The sequence below is a fragment of the Vicia villosa genome, linkage group LG1, assembly GCF_029867415.1.
Source record: "Vicia villosa cultivar HV-30 ecotype Madison, WI linkage group LG1, Vvil1.0, whole genome shotgun sequence".
Taxonomy (NCBI): domain Eukaryota; kingdom Viridiplantae; phylum Streptophyta; class Magnoliopsida; order Fabales; family Fabaceae; genus Vicia; species Vicia villosa.
Window position 1 is genome coordinate 190,533,085 of NC_081180.1, and position 20,476 is coordinate 190,553,560.

General features: G+C 35.7%; 1 protein-coding gene across 1 annotated transcript; it reads left to right on the forward strand.

Annotated features, from left to right (window-relative positions):
• The first annotated feature begins 13,419 nt into the window (after positions 1-13,419).
• Positions 13,420-17,978, forward strand: LOC131644749 (probable plastid-lipid-associated protein 13, chloroplastic). The gene is made up of 7 exons (XM_058915337.1): positions 13,420-13,744; positions 15,595-15,716; positions 15,784-15,867; positions 16,001-16,097; positions 16,504-16,720; positions 16,994-17,046; positions 17,728-17,978. The coding sequence occupies exons 1-7, from the start codon at positions 13,535-13,537 to the stop codon at positions 17,818-17,820; spliced, it is 876 nt and encodes a 291-aa protein (XP_058771320.1). The 5' UTR covers positions 13,420-13,534; the 3' UTR covers positions 17,821-17,978.
• Positions 17,979-20,476: the final 2,498 nt, after the last annotated feature.

The window sequence follows — 20,476 nt, forward strand, 5'->3', positions numbered from 1 at the left end:
ATAATTGTGCAATTTATTTTTATCGTCCAAGATTTAAAGTCACACTTATTCAATCCCCCCCTTTCTAAGTGTTTTTCTATCCTTCAATTGGTATCAGAGCGCCGGTTCTAAGGTGCAAGCACTTAACCGTGTTTAGAAAAGATTCAGGAAGAGAAAAACGCTTCATTTAAAAGATGGCTGGTGAAACTCCGACAAATCCACCTGCATCTACATCTGGCTCTGCTGAGCAATACAACGGTAACAATGGTTATACAAGACCGCCGGTATTTGAGGGTGAAAACTTTGAATACTGGAAAGATAAACTGGAAAGTTACTTTCTTGGTCTAGATGGTGATCTATGGGATCTTCTGATGGATGGTTACAAACATCCAGTAAATGCCAGTGGCGTAAAGCTGACAAGGCAAGAAATGAATGATGATCAAAAGAAGCATTTCAGGAATCATCATAAATGCAGAACTGTTTTGCTGAATGCTATTTCTCATGTTGAGTATGAGAAAATATCAAACAGGGAAACAGCCTATGATATATATGAATCATTGAAAATGACTCATGAAGGAAATGCTCAAGTCAAGGAGACAAAAGCTCTTGCTTTAATCCAGAAGTATGAAGCCTTCAAGATGGAGGATGATGAAGACATTGAAAAGATGTTTTCGAGATTTCAAACTCTGACTGCTGGATTGAGAGTTCTTGACAAAGGATACACCAAGGCTGATCATGTGAAGAAGATCATCAGAAGCTTACCCAGAAGATGGGGTCCTATGGTGACTGCATTCAAGATTGCAAAGAATCTGAATGAAGTTTCTCTGGAAGAGCTGATCAGTGCCTTGAGAAGCCATGAGATTGAGCTGGATGCAAATGAGCCTCAAAAGAAAGGTAAATCTATTGCATTAAAATCTAATATCAAGAAATGCACTAACGCTTTTCAGGCCAAAGAAGAAGATCCTGAAGAATCAGAATCTGAAGAAGAAGATGAACTGTCCATGATTTCCAGAAGGGTAAATCAACTCTGGAAGATGTAACACCCCAAATTCTACCCGAAAAATATAATAAAATCAGAGTATAAATTTCAAAAAAACTCATTTGAGGTATCACATATTCGTCATTTCAAAAACAGTTACGGCTTATTTGCCTTCCCTCATAGATACATAGCACAAAAATTTAAAACGATAATCAAATCATTACTAAAAATCACTTCGTTTAAATTCAATAATTAACTTGCAGCGGAATCAACAAACTTCATAAATATTCAATTCAAGTCGTAGCATCATTGCACGGTAACTTTAAGTTACAATTTAAAACATAGTTCACTTAAAAATTCAGCAAACAAAATAATAAATAAAACAATCTCTTTATCCCCCGAGTGCTACGTATCAGAGCAAGACACCAACTCTAATAACAGCAACTAAAGACTTCATAAAATCACTTCAAACTTCCACCGCTATCTTGAGTACCTGTCAATTTCCCATGGTAGGGAAACATCATTCAGAAAGGGTGAGATATCTACCAATATAAACAAACGCAGGATAAATAATATATTAGAATTTAATCATACGAAATTATCACGTTACAGCTTTCAGACTACATTTATAATAATAATTAACCTGAACAGTTATAATTAACAAAAATAAATAACAACAACATATTAATAGTTATAACAACTATTTCTCATCTTCCAGACAATACCTGTCACAACATGTCATTAGTATAACAATTTATAATTACAACTCCATATTATCACAATTCAATAACTCAAGTCACATCACGTCACAATTAAATCACACTCATGCCACATATAATGAGACTCTAACAAATGCACATGCATGTGGTACCCAGGGCTTCAGCCCCCATCGCCAATTGCCAGTTAAACAGAGGCATCAAGGCATAAGCCTTCGTCACTAATTTGCCAATCCAGGCCGTCGCCAAAAATGCATATGTATATGAATGCAACAAACACACACAACAAACAACATCATCGTCACAAGGCATAAGCCTATATCGTCGCTATACTAATAAATAGAGGTATACATCGTCACTGAAACATCCTTCAACTTCGCATAAAACAACAACAATTATCACCACAACAACAACTAATTTCATCAAATCAACACGACAGAATCACAATAATTAATCAGGAATAATTTCCTACGAATTTAACCCCCACATATCATTCATCATGAGTCCGGTTATAGAGTTAGAACCCCACCCCTTACCTTGTATTCGGAGTCCGTTCTACAATTCTACCGATCGAAGCCATCTAGCCTTAGCTCCCAACCATTGCCTCTTTTAATCAGAATCAAAAGTTGAAAATTTTCCCAAATATGCAGCTACAGTGCGATGATCATATCTCACAACTCAGACCTTATTTTGAAGATCCCAACGGTCAAAAGTTAGCTATAGGTGTTGCGAACCTACCCACAAAATTTGGCGACGATCCAACGGTTAACGAATCGGGGATCTTCGATTTAGTGAGACTGCTGCAAGAAAAACGGGAATGAATTTCTCTCCTATTTTCTCTCTTCTCTACAACTTCCCATAACAAATTCCCCAAGACTTTTTCTCTTCTAATTAGCCTAATCCTTATCTTAACCTAATTTCATTAAATCTATTGGGCCTAACATTCACACCCCACCTTTTACTACCACCATCACTTAATTAAGTCCATATAATAAATCTAGTATTTCTTCAATACTATTTCTACAACTTAATCAATTAATTAATCAACTAATTAATCATAAAAACCCATGTCAACAATTCTCAACACTCCACAAATTCAACAATTAAATTCGAAATAATTCAATAATATTTAATTAAATAATTAATTAAATACCGGGTGTTACAACTCTCCCCCACTTAGAATATTTTCGTCCTCGAAAATTTATCCGATACAACCATCATCAACTTCACCTCCACGTCCAACCATCCAACATAACAACCCATTAACACATCTCAAATTGATTACACATATGTCGACCATTCCGGTACTTCTTCAACATAACCGTTACTAACTTGTAAACTATTCCAACGCTATTCGAAAGTGCAGACATCGACGCCATGCGGCGACACTCTTTACGGTATCTCCAAAACTTCTCAAATGGTACACTAATTCTTAAAATTTCTTCTCATCAAACCTTTTAATTACTCCTTCAATTCACTAAACTTTGACGCTGACGTCCTGTGCGGCACCAACAAACAAGTCCAGTTCCAAGGACAAGCGTAACCGCAAATTCCATCTCTTTCCAACATCATCCTGTTATAAATAAGTCTATTACAGCTTCTGAAACCATTTTTATAATAAATTCCATCTCGTTAGCTTTCCAACGCTTCAAACGGGACTCAAATCGGATGTCCAGAACTCAAGTTATGAATTTTTGAAGTTTCACAAAACATTCAGCAATTTCCTGCGTTTTACTTACGGAATTTCCACTCCAAAACTCATTTTTCTTCAACCTAAACATATTCCAAACAACTCTTAACATATCTCCTCACTTCCAAACTTTTTATAACTCGAGAGACACATTCTTTCGCCGAAATTCAGTTTCCGAAACACCAAGACAACAATCCTCTTTGCGAACTTGCAACTGAACCACATCCGAGAAGCAAAGCTTCTCCCCCACTTCGCTCAAGCTAATTCCTGCAACAACCAGAAAGCAACAAGTACCGACAGTGTTTCACACACTTGTCGCGTACAGAGGAATAAACAACATTAGACAACTTGGCTGGACCGACCGACCTGCTCTGATACCACTAATGTAACACCCCAAATTCTACCCGAAAAATATAATAAAATCAGAGTATAAATTTCAAAAAAACTCATTTGAGGTATCACATATTCGTCATTTCAAAAACAGTTACGGCTTATTTGCCTTCCCTCATAGATACATAGCACAAAAATTTAAAACGATAATCAAATCATTACTAAAAATCACTTCGTTTAAATTCAATAATTAACTTGCAGCGGAATCAACAAACTTCATAAATATTCAATTCAAGTCGTAGCATCATTGCACGGTAACTTTAAGTTACAATTTAAAACATAGTTCACTTAAAAATTCAGCAAACAAAATAATAAATAAAACAATCTCTTTATCCCCCGAGTGCTACGTATCAGAGCAAGACACCAACTCTAATAACAGCAACTAAAGACTTCATAAAATCACTTCAAACTTCCACCGCTATCTTGAGTACCTGTCAATTTCCCATGGTAGGGAAACATCATTCAGAAAGGGTGAGATATCTACCAATATAAACAAACGCAGGATAAATAATATATTAGAATTTAATCATACGAAATTATCACGTTACAGCTTTCAGACTACATGTATAATAATAATTAACCTGAACAGTTATAATTAACAAAAATAAATAACAACAACATATTAATAGTTATAACAACTATTTCTCATCTTCCAGACAATACCTGTCACAACATGTCATTAGTATAACAATTTATAATTACAACTCCATATTATCACAATTCAATAACTCAAGTCACATCACGTCACAATTAAATCACACTCATGCCACATATAATGAGACTCTAACAAATGCACATGCATGTGGTACCCAGGGCTTCAGCCCCCATCGCCAATTGCCAGTTAAACAGAGGCATCAAGGCATAAGCCTTCGTCACTAATTTGCCAATCCAGGCCGTCGCCAAAAATGCATATGTATATGAATGCAACAAACACACACAACAAACAACATCATCGTCACAAGGCATAAGCCTATATCGTCGCTATACTAATAAATAGAGGTATACATCGTCACTGAAACATCCTTCAACTTCGCATAAAACAACAACAATTATCACCACAACAACAACTAATTTCATCAAATCAACACGACAGAATCACAATAATTAATCAGGAATAATTTCCTACGAATTTAACCCCCACATATCATTCATCATGAGTCCGGTTATAGAGTTAGAACCCCACCCCTTACCTTGTATTCGGAGTCCGTTCTACAATTCTACCGATCGAAGCCATCTAGCCTTAGCTCCCAACCATTGCCTCTTTTAATCAGAATCAAAAGTTGAAAATTTTCCCAAATATGCAGCTACAGTGCGATGATCATATCTCACAACTCAGACCTTATTTTGAAGATCCCAACGGTCAAAAGTTAGCTATAGGTGTTGCGAACCTACCCACAAAATTTGGCGACGATCCAACGGTTAACGAATCGGGGATCTTCGATTTAGTGAGACTGCTGCAAGAAAAACGGGAATGAATTTCTCTCCTATTTTCTCTCTTCTCTACAACTTCCCATAACAAATTCCCCAAGACTTTTTCTCTTCTAATTAGCCTAATCCTTATCTTAACCTAATTTCATTAAATCTATTGGGCCTAACATTCACACCCCACCTTTTACTACCACCATCACTTAATTAAGTCCATATAATAAATCTAGTATTTCTTCAATACTATTTCTACAACTTAATCAATTAATTAATCAACTAATTAATCATAAAAACCCATGTCAACAATTCTCAACACTCCACAAATTCAACAATTAAATTCGAAATAATTCAATAATATTTAATTAAATAATTAATTAAATACCGGGTGTTACAGAAGACCAAGCAAAGGAAGTTCAGAGGCTTCAGAAGTTCAAAGAAATTTGAACGTGGAGAATCTTCCGATGACAGAAGATTTGACAAGAAGAAAGTCATGTGCTATGAATGCAATGAGCCTGGACACTACAAGAACGAATGTCCAAATCTTCAGAAGGAAAGTCCCAAGAAAAAGTTTCATAAGAAGAAAGGTCTTATGGCAACCTGGGATGAGTCAGAAGATGATTCTGAAGACGAGCAGGCTAACTGTGCGCTGATGGCGACAGAAGATGACGGATCAGAATCTACATCAGAATCAGATTCTGAAGAGGTATTTTCTGAACTTACTAGAGATGAGTTAGTTTCCGGTCTAACTGAACTTCTGGAACTCAAGTCTCAAATTAGTCTCAAATACAAAAAGCTGAAAAAGCAATTTGAATTTGAAACAAAGAAGCTTGAGTTGGAAAATTCTGAATTAAGAGAAAAACTTTTAAAATTATCCAATAATGTTGGATCTCCTTCTGATTCAGAAAAATCCACTCCTAGTCTAAACCATATTCTGAAAGAATATGATTTAAGTTTCAGGAAGTTCTTATCTAGAAGTATTGGCAGAAGTCAGCTAGCTTCTATGATATATGCTGTGTCTGGAAACAAAAGAGTAGGCATTGGTTATGAGGGTGAAACCCCATACAAACTTGAACCTGTTGATGAAATGAAACTCACATACAAGCCATTGTATGATCAGTTCAAGTATGGCCACTCTCATGATATTAGGCACACTTCACATGCACAAAGTTTTCACATAACACACACCAAGAAGCATGTGACACAACCTAGGAAATATCATGAAACTCATATTAAAAATTATCATGCTGTTCCTCCTATTGCTTATAATGTCAAACCCAAGTTCAATCAGAACTTGAGAAAATCTAACAAGAAAGGACCCAAGAAAATGTGGGTACCTAAGGATAAGATTATTCCTATTGCAGATATCCTTGGCTGCAAGAAGGACAAAGCACAACATGTCATGGTACCTGGACTCTGGATGCTCACGACACATGACAGGAAGAAGGTCTATGTTCCAAGACCTGGTGCTTAAGTCTGGAGGAGAAGTCAAGTTTGGAGGAGATCAGAAGGGCAAGATAATTGGCTCTGGAACTATAAAGTCTGGTAACTCTCCTTCCATTTCTAATGTACTTCTTGTAGAAGGATTAACTCATAACCTCTTATCTATCAGTCAATTAAGTGACAATGGTTATGATATAATCTTCAATCAAAAGTCTTGCAAGGCTGTAAATCAGAAGGATGGCTCAATCCTATTTACAGGCAAGAGGAAGAACAACATTTATAAGACAGATCTGCAAGATCTTATGAGTCAGAAGGTGACTTATCTTATGTCTGTTTCTGAAGAGCAGTGGGTCTGGCACAGGAGATTAGGTCATGCTAGTTTGAGAAAGATTTCTCAGATTAACAAACTGAATCTTGTCAGAGGACTCCCTAATCTGAAATTCAAATCAGATGCTCTTTGTGAAGCATGTCAGAAGGGCAAGTTCTCCAAACCTGCATTCAAGTCTAAGAATGTTGTTTCTACCTCAAGGCCATTAGAACTCTTGCACATTGATCTGTTTGGACCAGTCAAAACAGCATCTGTCAGAGGAAAGAAATATGGATTAGTCATCGTAGATGATTATAGTCGCTGGACGTGGGTAAAATTCTTGAAACACAAGGATGAGACTCATTCAGTGTTCTTTGATTTCTGCATTCAGATTCAATCTGAAAAAGAGTGTAAAATCATAAAGGTCAGAAGTGATCATGGTGGTGAATTTGAGAACAGATCCTTTGAAGAGTTCTTCAAAGAAAATGGTATTGCCCATGATTTCTCTTGTCCTAGAACTCCACAGCAAAATGGGGTTGTAGAACGAAAGAATAGGACTCTGCAAGAAATGGCCAGAACCATGATCAATGAAACCAATATGGCTAAGCATTTCTGGGCAGAAGCAATAAACACTGCATGCTATATTCAGAATAGAATCTCTATCAGACCTATTCTAAATAAGACTCCCTATGAATTGTGGAAGAATAGAAAGCCCAACATTTCATATTTCCATCCTTTTGGATGTGTATGCTTTATTCTGAACACTAAAGATTATCTTGGTAAGTTTGATTCCAAAGCACAGAAATGTTTTCTTCTTGGATATTCTGAACGCTCAAAAGGCTACAGAGTATACAATACTGAAACATTGATTGTGGAAGAATCAATCAATATCAGATTTGATGATAAGCTTGGTTCTGAAAAACCAAAGCAGGTTGATAATTTTGCAGGTTATGATATTGATATATCAGAAGTTGCTGAGCCAAGAAGCAATGCATCAGAAGCAGAGCTTCTCAGAAGCAAAGAATCTGAAGATCAAGTATCAGCTTCTCTGGAGGATCTAAGTATTTCTGAAGAATCATCTGTCAGAAGATCATCTAGACTCATCTCTGGTCATTCAGAAGATGTCATTCTTGGAAAGAAGGATGATCCAATCAGAACAAGAGCATTCCTTAAGAACAATGCAGATTGTCAATTAGGTCTTGTATCTTTAATCGAGCCAACTTCTGTTGATCATGCTCTAGAAGATCCAGACTGGATAATTGCTATGCAAGAAGAACTGAATCAGTTTACAAGGAATGATGTTTGGGATCTTGTTCCTAGACCAGATGGATTCAATATAATTGGTACAAAATGGGTCTTCAGAAACAAGCTCAGTGAGAAAGGTGAAGTGGTAAGGAACAAAGCCAGACTGGTGGCTCAGGGTTATAGTCAGCAAGAAGGGATTGATTATACAGAAACCTTTGCACCAGTGGCCAGGTTAGAATCTATTCGTCTATTAATTTCATTTGCCACTCAGCATAACATCACTCTTTATCAGATGGATGTCAAGAGTGCCTTCTTAAATGGTTATATAGATGAAGAAGTTTATGTCCATCAACCTCCTGGTTTTGAAGACTCTATGTCTCCTAATCATGTTTTTAAACTTAAGAAATCATTGTATGGATTGAAACAGGCTCCCAGAGCTTGGTATGAACGCTTAAGTTCTTTCCTTCTGGATAATGGTTTCACTAGAGGAAAAGTGGACACTACTCTCTTTTGTAAAACCTTTAAAAGGGATATTTTAATTTGTCAAATATATGTAGATGATATTATTTTTGGAACATCTAATGCTACACTTGGAAAGGAGTTTGCTAAGTCTATGCAGGCTGAGTTTGAAATGAGCATGATGGGAGAACTCAAGTATTTCCTTGGAATACAAATAAATCAAACATCAGAAGGAACGTATGTTCATCAAACCAAGTATGTGAAGGAACTTCTGAAGAAGTTTAATCTTCTGGACTGCAAAGAAGCCAAAACTCCTATGCATCCAACATGCATCCTAGGTAAGGATGAGGTAAGTAAGAAGGTAGATCAGAAGTTATACAGAGGTATGATTGGATCTCTTCTATATTTGACTGCTTCTAGACCTGACATTCTGTTCAGTGTTTGTTTGTGTGCTAGATTCCAATCGGATCCTAGAGAATCTCATTTAACTGCTGTTAAGAGAATTCTAAGGTATCTGAAAGGTACTACTAATGTTGGTTTAGTTTACAGAAAATCTAAAGAATACAACTTAGTAGGATTCTGTGATGCTGATTATGCTGGAGACAGAATTGAAAGAAAAAGTACTTCAGGAAGTTGCCAATTTCTTGGAAGTCATTTGATCTCCTGGTACAGCAAGAAGCAAGCAACTATTGCTCTATCAACGACAGAAGCAGAATATGTCGCTGCTGCTGGCTGTAGTACACAGATGCTCTGGATGAAGAGTCAGTTGGAAGATTATCAGATATATGAGAGTAACATTCCTATATTCTGTGATAATACTTCTGCTATATGTTTATCTAAAAATCCTATCCTTCATTCAAAAGCTAAACATATTGAGATTAAACATCATTTCATAAGGGACTATGTTCAGAAGGGTGTTATTTCTTTAAACTTTGTGGATACAGACCATCAATGGGCTGATATCTTTACAAAACCCCTGGCTGAAGATAGGTTTAAATTCATTCTGAAGAACATCAGTATGGATTTATGCCCAGAATGAGAAGATGAGAAGTTCTCATGTATGAGTATCTTCTGAAATGAAAATGGATTATTTTTTTTATATCAGAAGTTCTGATTGAAATCTTTTAGAAATTATGATTCGGTTATTACTAACGTTTCATTGTCTAAGTTGATTCAGAACCTCTTTTAAAACAAAACAGCTGTTACGTTTTATCTCGGGATGGTAAACCTGTCGTTACTATTCGTGGATAAACGTGCGTGCAGTTGAAGGGACACCGACCATAGGTAACTGTGCTAGTCACCTCATTTGTCTTTATTATCTCTCCTCACGTCACGTAACATTAAATGCTTTTCATCATTCGTTTCATTTTATTTTCCTTTTAAATACTCTTCAAACTCTTCTCTTTCCCTCTCATCTCTCTCTATCTCTTTGCATTCCTCATCAAGTTTTTTTTATCTCTCTCTTCCGTTTTCGTCTCTTGCTTAAAAAAACCTAGCTCAAACCCAGCGTTCACCCTAAGCCTGTTGAAGCTCCATGACTCAAAGGCGACAGATCTCTGTGCATCTCGGGATGGCTCTTCTAATACCGCTCAAGTCAGACTCTTCTTTGATGTTGTTATCAACTTTCATCCAAAGACAGAAGACTTTCTTGAGTTTTAGGAAGATATGCTCAACTTCTATGTTGAGTTTCTTGACCGAATGTTTTTTTTAAATTTTTGTAGTCATTTCCTCTTTGGAAATTCTACTTTGTATTTGCTAGGAATGTTTTTCATCTTGTTAAACATAGGAACTTCTTGTAATATCTTTTGATTATCAATGAAAAAGTGTCTTTGATTTACATTCCAGTAAATGTTTTCTTTTGTCGTTTTTTTTTGCATCTGAATCTTTTTAAATATGCTTTTTGATGTTATGACAAAAAGGGGGAGAAGATAAATGATAAATGATTTGATTAAATCTATCAGTTGCTGGGTAAAGAGGCTCCCACACATTCACTAACAAGAACTGCAAGTTCTATATGGTTTAAGTGTTTTGCAGGTACAGAGAAGTAGAGTGAATCTTCAGAAGCAAACACTAGAAGCAAAACCATAAGAAGCGTTATTCTGTAAAAGGAATAAGCTCTTGGAAACTGAAGCAAGCTGAGTGCTGTCAAGCTTCAGAGATCAGAAGCAAGAAAGAAAAATGAATCAGAAGCACTGATAATAGAATTTGAATATCATTGTCTATCCTGTTCTGACAAAATTCTATTTGCTCTGATACATATAATGTTATGGCTCTGATACATTATTTGCTCTGATACATTATTTCAGCCTATATGGCTCTGATACATATAATGTGTTCAAACATACATTTTATGTTCAAACTCGTTCATGCTGACTTTTGTCGTTTAGTTTTTGTTCTGTAACATTTCAGGATGTAGAGATGCTCTGATGATGCTCTGGTACATTCAACAATGTTCTGACACAAATCTAGCATGAAGTGATGATTGGTAGACATTCAAAGTTCTGAAGCTATCCGAGGGAAGCAGAAATCAGAAGATGTGAATGTTCTAAAAGATCCAGAAAACTCAAGTTCTGAAGCTGTCCTGAATGGAAGCAGAAATCAGAAGCTGTGAATGTTCTGAAGATCAAAGAAATTCAAGTTCTGAAGCTGTCCTGAATGGAAGCAGAAGTCAGAAGCTTTGAATGTTCTGAAGATCAAAGAAATTCAAGTTCTGAAGCTGTCCACGATGGAAGCAGGAATCAGAAGCTGTGAGTGTTCTAAGGATCTAAAGAAATTCAAGTTCTGAAGCTGTCCAATGGAAGCAGAAGTCAGAAGCTATGAATTCTCTGAAGGCAGAAGCTTATATGATCGTCTCTACCGAAATAATCAGGGAAGTCTTTTATCAAAGTTCTTCGAGTATTTATTTCAGGGGGAGATTATTTATCTCAGGGGGAGATTGTTAATCTCAGGGGGAGACATATTCATATGCTTATGCTATAGCTGTGTAATTTGTCTTTTGCCGTCTACTCTTTCTGATCGCAAATTCATATCATTTATATATGTTTTTGTCATCATCAAAAAGGGGGAGATTGTTAGAACAAGATTTGTTCTTATCAATTATCTTAGTTTTGATGATAACAATAATATGAATTTTGCTTAAGATAATATGGTACTCTAATCCAATGCAATTTCCCTTTCAGGAAATATATATAAAGAGTACGCATAATTCAGCGCTCAGAAGTTGTGTCTCAAATGGTTCAGCATGCAACATCAGAACATGGTCTGGCAAGACATCAGAAGATGGTCGAAGCAGAATCAGAACATGGGTCTATGGAAGCATCAGAAGAACATGAGATCAGAAGCACTGAAGATCAGAAGATGGTATCACGCTCAGAAGCACTTCAAGGTCAGAAGATCAGAAGATGCTATGCACCAAGCTGTTTGACTCTGATGATATTCAAACGTCGTATTCACAAACATCAGATCAGAAGGAAGTACACGTGGCAGACTACGCTGACTGACAAAAGGAACGTTAAAGCTACTAAAGGCAACGTCAGTAGACACAGCGTGAACAAGGCTCGAGGTAGTTGACAAAAGCATATAACATTAAATGCGATGCTGTACGGAACACGCAAAGCATTAAATGCATTCAACGGTCATCTTCTCAACGCCTATAAATATGAAGTTCTGATGAGAAGCAAGGTTAACCCTCCTGAACAAGATTTATTCAAAAACACTTGCTGAAACGCTGTTCAAATCAAAACTCAGAATCTTCATCTTCATCAAAGCTCACTACATTGCTTTTGTAATATATTAGTGAGATTAAGCTTAAACGATTAAGAGAAATATCACAGTTGTGATTATCGCTTTTAAGAAGCATTTGTAAACTCTTAGATTGATTACATTAAGTTGTAAGTAACTAGAGTGATCGTGTGATCAGTATATTCTAGGAAGTCTTAGCAGTTGGCTGAGCAGTTTGTAACTAGAGTGATCAGGTTGATCAGTAGACTCTAGAAAAGTCTTAGAAGTTGTCTAAGCAGTTGTTCCTGGAGTGATCAAGTTGTGATCAGAATACTCTAGAAGACTTAGTCGTGGACTAAGTGGAAAACCATTGTAATCCGTGCGATTAGTGGATTAAATCCTCAGGTTGAGGTAAATCATCTCTGCGGGGGTGGACTGGAGTAGCTTCGTTAACAGCGAACCAGGATAAAAATAATTGTGCAATTTATTTTTATCGTCCAAGATTTAAAGTCACACTTATTCAATCCCCCCCTTTCTAAGTGTTTTTCTATCCTTCACCTGGGGTGATCTAGCTCGGGACCAATTGTCCCGTTGTTGTCTTGGTTCTCGGTGAGAGCGAAAGTGTTCATGTTATCACCGTGTTAGTTGGGCATGATGATTGATAGGTTGATGTTAGATTGCTTTGGCCTAATTCAGGAAAAGATGAGGAAGCAGTAGTTTTCCACAAACGGTGCCACTAATCTTATAGGGATCATACGATCGCTGTGGTCTGTAAACTGAATTATAGTCGGTCCAAAGAAGAGGAAGGGTGTACCTGCAAGACATTCCGATGCCAAAGTGAGGTTCAGAGTAAAAAAACAAATACGAAATAGAGAGTGAAAGTGAATACCTAACCCTCTTGGGCAAGTACAAAAAAGTATGCTCCAACATTGGGTCGAAGACATTAACAACACTTTATACATATTAAATAATGTTAATGATTGTATTCGACTTTGCATTCTATAGGTACTAGTAATAGCATCACCTAATCTAATGCAAACGTTTTGTTTTAAGAAGCTAAATTTGAGGGAGAAAGTTGGAAAGTTAACCAAAAAAATGAACTACACACGCGCACCTACCCAAGCAACACTTTCATTTCATGTAACTCATAAAAAATTGAATTCAATTCATTCAATTTCCTTTCAATGGCTACTTCAGTTTCTGCTTCTCATCTCTGTATTTCATCAATCACAAACTGTTCCATCCCTTCATCTTCATGGAAAGTCTCATCCTCACGCGTCACGTGGCAGAGGCGTGCCTGTTGTCGAGCTATGGTTCAAATTCAAACCGGTGCACCTGCTGCGTATGCCAAGGAAATGGAACGCCTCTCCGCCAAAGAATCGCTTCTCCTTGCAGTTAGTCAGCCGTTCCATTATCTCTTATGCTTTCTGATTAATGTTTGTTGTTAATTGATTAACTCATTTGATTCATTTTTTGGATTATTGCTGTGTTCCATTGCTTTGATTTTCTCGTCTTTGTAAACAAAATTGTGAGGAAAGGGGGAAATTGGGAATTAGTGAAATTTTACCAATTTTTTTTATCTGCCCCTTCTGAATTTCTAAATAAATGCTTATAATTGTCAAACTCGCTTTTACATGAATGTATCTGTTAAGGGAAAAATTTAGTAAGGCATGTTAATAGTGCAATTAAAGGAAAAGGCTCACAAATCAAGGGGTTGGGTTCTACAAATTGGGTCTGCAATAGAAGTATGACAAAAGAATCATAGGTTTAGGTTGTCAACGAGAGAAATGGGGGCAGTTGCGTAGGATCGTGCAACCAGTTTTTTGGCTTATAGGCGGTTTCTAAGTAGTTACGAAACTTGTAGGCAGTTATTTTATTGTATTATAAATAGGAGATCCCACTAAGGGCTCCGGGGTGTTCATTTGTACTAAAATCACTTGAAAAACTTCATAATCCCAGCACGAGGAAAAAAGAGTTTCAAGAGTGCTAATGTACATGAATCACCATTTTTATTTCAATGCAATTTCCATATTTATCAGTCATTCATTTTGAACACTTTGTTTTACTTTCATTTACGTTTGAACTATCCTTTTACTTTGTTATATACGCTGTCGACTGTGGTTCCGTTACGATAATGGAATTCACCATAGATGCATTCGTAGTGCATCTCTTTTGAATGTTATCACTTAACTTTCTATTGGTCACGAGTCACCTTTAGTTTATCTTTTGTGGAAAACTTGGCTTACTTAAACTCTTGGGAGGACCGTTGTCTTCTTAGAGTCAAGCTTCTGTCGAATTAAGCAAGCCACATCTTAGTTACATTAGCACGTGTCTTAGAATCAACTAGTCGATTCTGCAGGTAACCCTTAGTTTAAAGGCTTTGGGAGGACTAGCTGTTGTTTACAATTTCCACAGTAAACAGTATCACAACAAAGATTATTTTAGACTTAGCGTGTGTTTGGTTCTACGGTGAAAGAATTGATTTTGAATGAATTGATTATGTAAAAAGATTGATTCTAGCTATAAAAGTAAGTTGAAGGTAAAGTGATTTATGTTTGGATAAATTTATGTAGAAGTGAGTTGAACAGTAAATGTCAATGTAAACATCGCGTTTAAACTCAAAACCTATCAATTTTACTTTAGAAGTACCAAATGCCTCAAAATCATTCCAAAATCAATTCCACAACTTTAGAATTACTTTTGACTCTTCCAAAGTTAAACTAAATATACACTTAACTCACTTTAATCCGAATCAATTTCGCCGAATTCATTGATTCAAATTCAATTTTTTGTCACGATAGAACCAAACACACCGTAATTTAGTTACCATTGAAAACTAATTTACATAGGGGTTAACAAAAGAATCATGAAGTAACATAAAAACAGCTACAAGTAGTTGAATACAATGATTTGCCAATTAAAAGGAACTAACAACACAAATTGTTGAAACTCAGGTATGTAGTTAGTTTCATATTGACTAGGAATGAATTAAAGACCAGGAAAGAGCTAAATGAAGGATCATAAGAGAGGTGGCCCATTAACACAATACCTTTAAATTGTGGATAAAGATGTGGCGTTCATATCTCTTGTTGGTTCAGGTTTTTAGTTCGTTGGGTTCGTGCTATCCGGACTTCCCAACAAAATTAAAATTAAGTTCAATATATTAGATATTATCTAATATAAAAGTTTGTGCAAATTATCAAGTTTAGACTCCAACATACTTACTATGGAGATATCCTTTCAGTTTAAAGATGCAGGTGAATTTGAGGGCTTAGTGTCTGGGAAGACAACTGAATATCAAAGAATTGATGTGAATGAGAGGATAACCAGCCTTGAGCGGCTCAATCCAACACCTCGACCCACGACGTAAGGGAATAAGAATGTCCATGTCTATGCTTTACGAATAAACTATTGATGTTCTTATTTGCTACAGGTCACCTTTTCTAGAAGGTCGATGGAAATTTGAGTGGTTTGGTCCCGGATCTCCCGGGTTGTTTGCGGCTAGGGTTATATTTGAGTGAGTTCTATCGATTTGCTTTTACCTTGTCAATGTGAAGTCTTACTTAGGCTTGCTTACTCTATCTGCCTTTGAAACTGGCACGATCTCGTCTTTGAGTTACAATGCTTCCCTGTGCCTTATTTGTTTGCAGGAATTTTCCTTCAAGCTTAGCTAATTTGTCAAAAATGGATGTCTTTATCAAGGACGGAAATGCAAAGATTACTGCAAACACAACATTTTTAAACTCGGTACTTCTTTTGTAATGTCTAATTTTTTAAATACATCTACAAATCTTGCATCAGCATTCAGGAAGCATTGCAAACTTCTTTTATAATTTACTTTCAGCTTGAAAATTAAAATCCCCCCATCATAATACTGTATTTTTTTTCTTCTTCCAATATTCGTAGGGACTACACTACTTCTATGTGAATTAAATGGTTTTGAGTAGTTTTTTCATGCATGATTTTTTCCGACTTAGATTCATTTGAAGTGGAGAACATGTATCTCATATGCTTCTCTATTTCCCTTAGTTGCAAAAGCTTGGTTGTTGTTGTATATTTCTAGTATGCACTTTTTGAAAGCTACTATAATGCCTAGAAAGAGTTTGCACCTTTCCTATTAATTTAATAAAATAGTCTTAGTTGAGTGTTGTAGATAGAAAGCAGCATTATTCTCTCAACCAAGTTATCTGTGGAGGGGCCACTAAGAATGAAAGAGGAGTATGTGGAAGGGACTCTTGTGTCACCAACAGTTTTGGAAGACAGGGTACCAGAACAGCTTAAAGGTGCACTTGGACAGGCAGTTAATGTATTACAACAGCTACCGGCACCTTTACGTGATGCTCTTTCCAATGGACTAAAAGTTCCTCTAAGTAAGCTACCACTGATTTCTATATTCATTTCTGAACATGTTCTCTGATTTCTGAATATTGGTTTCACTATATACTACCAATATTAGGGTCCGTTTATTCAGTTATTTTCATTGATAAAATAACCATTAGAGGAGACATTATGAAAGTTTTTGAAAATTAAAAATAGATTGAATAAACCAGGATATGAGAAATGATGTAACTGAGCAGTTATTATCATGTTCATTGAAAAATTTATATTCAATATACTCTTTTGATGTCATTTCATGTTTGAAGGTGGAAGCTTTCAGAGACTCTTCATGATTTCTTATCTCGATGAGGAGATACTTGTAAGTTTTGAATTCAGTAAATAATTTTAGATAAGTTTAATCCATGTGTTCCTGTATAGATTACAATGCATATAAAGCTAACATGAAATCTCAAACTTTAATTCATGCAATGAGAAGCACATATATGGAGACTCTTAAAATTTGGGTTAGACCTAATTAAACCTTACAAAATCGGCGTGTATGTAAGGTGAATGATGCCTCCCTTTATGAACCCATTATCAGATCATATCTCATTTAATGTGGTGCTCTCAACAGAGTCTCTCACGCCCAAGATTGGATATCTAGAGTGTGACTTGAGGAGCCTGATAATGGATGACCAAATAGATCATGGATAGACTCTGATATTATGGTAGAATTAATGTTGTGCTTATCTTAACCCTACAACAAAACTGATTTGTAAGATGAGGGATATCTTCCCCTTCTATACATTTTTCTAGCCATATCACATCAAATGTGAGACTCTCAACAAGCAAGTACAAGTATTGCATTTGGTTACATGGGAAGGAAACTTTTTGAAAACGATAGGATTCAAATGTTCTTTTTTACTCTTCTGTTTTCATTTCAAATTGACATTGCAAATCAAGTCGAGTAGCCTTAGATCTAATGTATAATTCCATTTTTTTACATATAATCAATAAAGTTATGATAATATCTGAATGATTATGCTGGTTTCTGATGCAGATAATAAGGAACACAACTGGGATTCCAGAAGTTTTAACAAAACTCGAAACATCACCGCCTCTGGGAGAATCAAATCCAGAGTATGAAAGCTAGGAATTCTGTATGAAAAGTGAATTATTTTTCCTTGGTTTTCGAGGTGTAAAGTCAAACTCCTATTCCTTCCAATTACCTATGTGAATACAGAAGTTTCAATTTGAAACTGACACCATTTCTTACAAAACCATATTTCATGTTTCAGTATCACAACAAAAGTGGTTCTATGATGTAGAACTTGAGTAATGCTATTCATACAACCAATAGTGAAATTAAAAAAAAGGAAAACCTATCTGTATTTTTGTGGAATTTTTTGTTTTGTTCAAATTTATATCGCGGACAAACATATTGTGTATTTGGCGATGGTTCTAGGCACACTTGCACAATTTTCAAATGACATTATTTTGTGTTTTCACTGATATATTCTTTCACAAGAAATCTTCTTTGTCGTATTAAGGGTGCAACTAAAAGAGCATATTGAACTTATCTAATAACACATTAGTGTTTGTGTAATTGTTTAGTGAGAGCTTATGAATAAAAACAACATAGTAAAATTTCTAGTTTTCAGTTTTTTTATTGACAAATGTGACATGTTTTAATATACAAGATACAACTACGTTCTCTAGTAATAAGATAATTATTAATGAATGTAGCAGTTACAGCAGTTGAGATATTTAACTTTTTAGAACCTTACGTTGAATTCCAACTGAAGTTGCAGCAGTTGAGGTATTTAATTTTTTGAAAATTTTAGTTTGATAAATTTTAGAAGTCCAACATAGTATATTATTAATTTCAATATTAAATTATTAGTTTTATACACTTCCATCCACTCATTTCTTATCTTTCTTGTATATTAAATTGTTCACTGTAAACCACTGTAATTTATGATGTACAATTTCGTTTTATTTTAATTTTTTTGGTCATAGAGATGGTTTAATTGGTTCGGAGTAAGACCTAAAGAGTAAAAAGATAAGGTTTCAAGTTTTGATGAAGGAGAAAAATATTAATCTAACAATTAACACGATGATATTGATAATATTAGTTTATCCAAAATAAATTGATGCTTACCATGTACATTTACTAAAAATGTTGGCTTATGGTTTAAAATGCAGGGGATGTAGGATGTGAAAAAAATAATTAATGAATGGTATTTTGAGTAAGGGTGGCAAAAGGGGCCGACCGTCTCGTCCCGCGCCCACCTCACTTAAAGTCCACAAAAAAAGAAAAAGAGCGGAGCCAAGTAAAATGGGCATAAAAATCATGTCCGTTCCGTCAAAGTGGCGGGTTGGCGGGCGGCGGGCTTACCTGCCTATCAAAAAAAGAAAAAGAGCGGGGCCAAGTAAAATGGGCATAAAAATCATGTCCGTTCCGTCAAAGTGGCGGGTTGGCGGGCGGCGGGCTTACCTGCCTATTTTTTATTTATTTTTCTTTCATTCTTTTAATAGATTAATAGTCTTTTTTTATCTTTCAATTAAAATTTTCACTTATTTTTTAGAATAATTTTTTATAAAGCATCTTTTAAATAAATTTTACCTAAAAAAATATTACATATATTTACAAATACTCCCTCCGGCCTGAATTATAAGCAAATATTCTATTTTTATGTTAATTGAGTAATGAATGTATCTGGCCTACATGAAAGATCAGATACATTTTCAATGAACCTAAAAAGAGAATATTTGCTTATAATTCAGGCCGGAGGAAGTATATGTATTAAATAAAACCATAAAAAATTTAAATTATTAGAATTAACTAGAAAAGGTGGGCTTAAGGCGAGATGAGCTTAACAAATAGGTGAGGTGAGCTTTGGAGGAGCGAGCTTAGACGGGCGGAAGATTTTGGCGAGGCAGACTTTGGTGGGCGACGGCCGAAAATCCTAACCCTACCCGCTTTTTTTTGGCGGGTGCGCGGGCCGGCCCGGCGGACCACCTCCCATTTTATCGCCCTTAATTTTGAGGATATTATCATTATTACAAAATAAATTATTTTGTATTATTTCTGTTAGTTAGTTATAACAAACTTGTGAGTTAGTTAGAGATTTTTCCTCTAACAAATATTTAACTTTGGGCTTTTAAGTAACATAGAGCCCAACTTGTATTTTCAGATGATTAATAGGATTTCTTCTTTCTATTTCTTTTTTCGTTTTTCCATTATGGCATTTACCAATAATGCTGCCATCTATCAACATGGTAACATGGTATTACCATGTTGAGATTGTCCTATATCATTTTATTCCTATTCTCTGTATGTCTCCATTTTATAGGCTGCAGATATTTCATCTATATCTTATTTCTTTTATCAGATACCAAATCAAGATTGCATCCTTATGGTATCTCTTTTTTATCGCCTACGAAGATTTCATCCTTATTTCCTCTCTCCTTTCAACCATCAAATCAATATATCAGCTACAACTTCACATTTCACTTTCTCCCTTCTCCACCAAAATCCTTTGATTTTTTCTCCCTCCTTTTGTCTTCTCCATTCCTTAAATTCGTTGCATTCGTGACTTCCATGAATGGCGCACCTCACACCAATCCACCACCACAACCACTAAATACAACCACCTCATCTTTTACACCCACCCATAAACAATAACGACCAACCTCAAACCCAATCAAAGTTATCAATCTGATATGATCAACCTTTTATACATGCATCCCAATGACAACCATGAGCTTGCCAATGTCTCATCAACTTTCAACAACACAAAATTCCA

Excerpts from the sequence above, each read along its gene's own strand:
- LOC131644749 (XM_058915337.1), top strand. The coding sequence starts at position 13,535 with ATGGCTACTTCAGTTTCTGCTTCTCATCTCTGTATTTCATCAATCACA. Across the intron at positions 15,868-16,000 it reads GCGGCTAGGGTTATATTTGA|GAATTTTCCTTCAAGCTTAG; the intron begins GTGAGTTCTATC and ends ATTTGTTTGCAG. Across the intron at positions 17,047-17,727 it reads ATCTCGATGAGGAGATACTT|ATAATAAGGAACACAACTGG; the intron begins GTAAGTTTTGAA and ends TTTCTGATGCAG.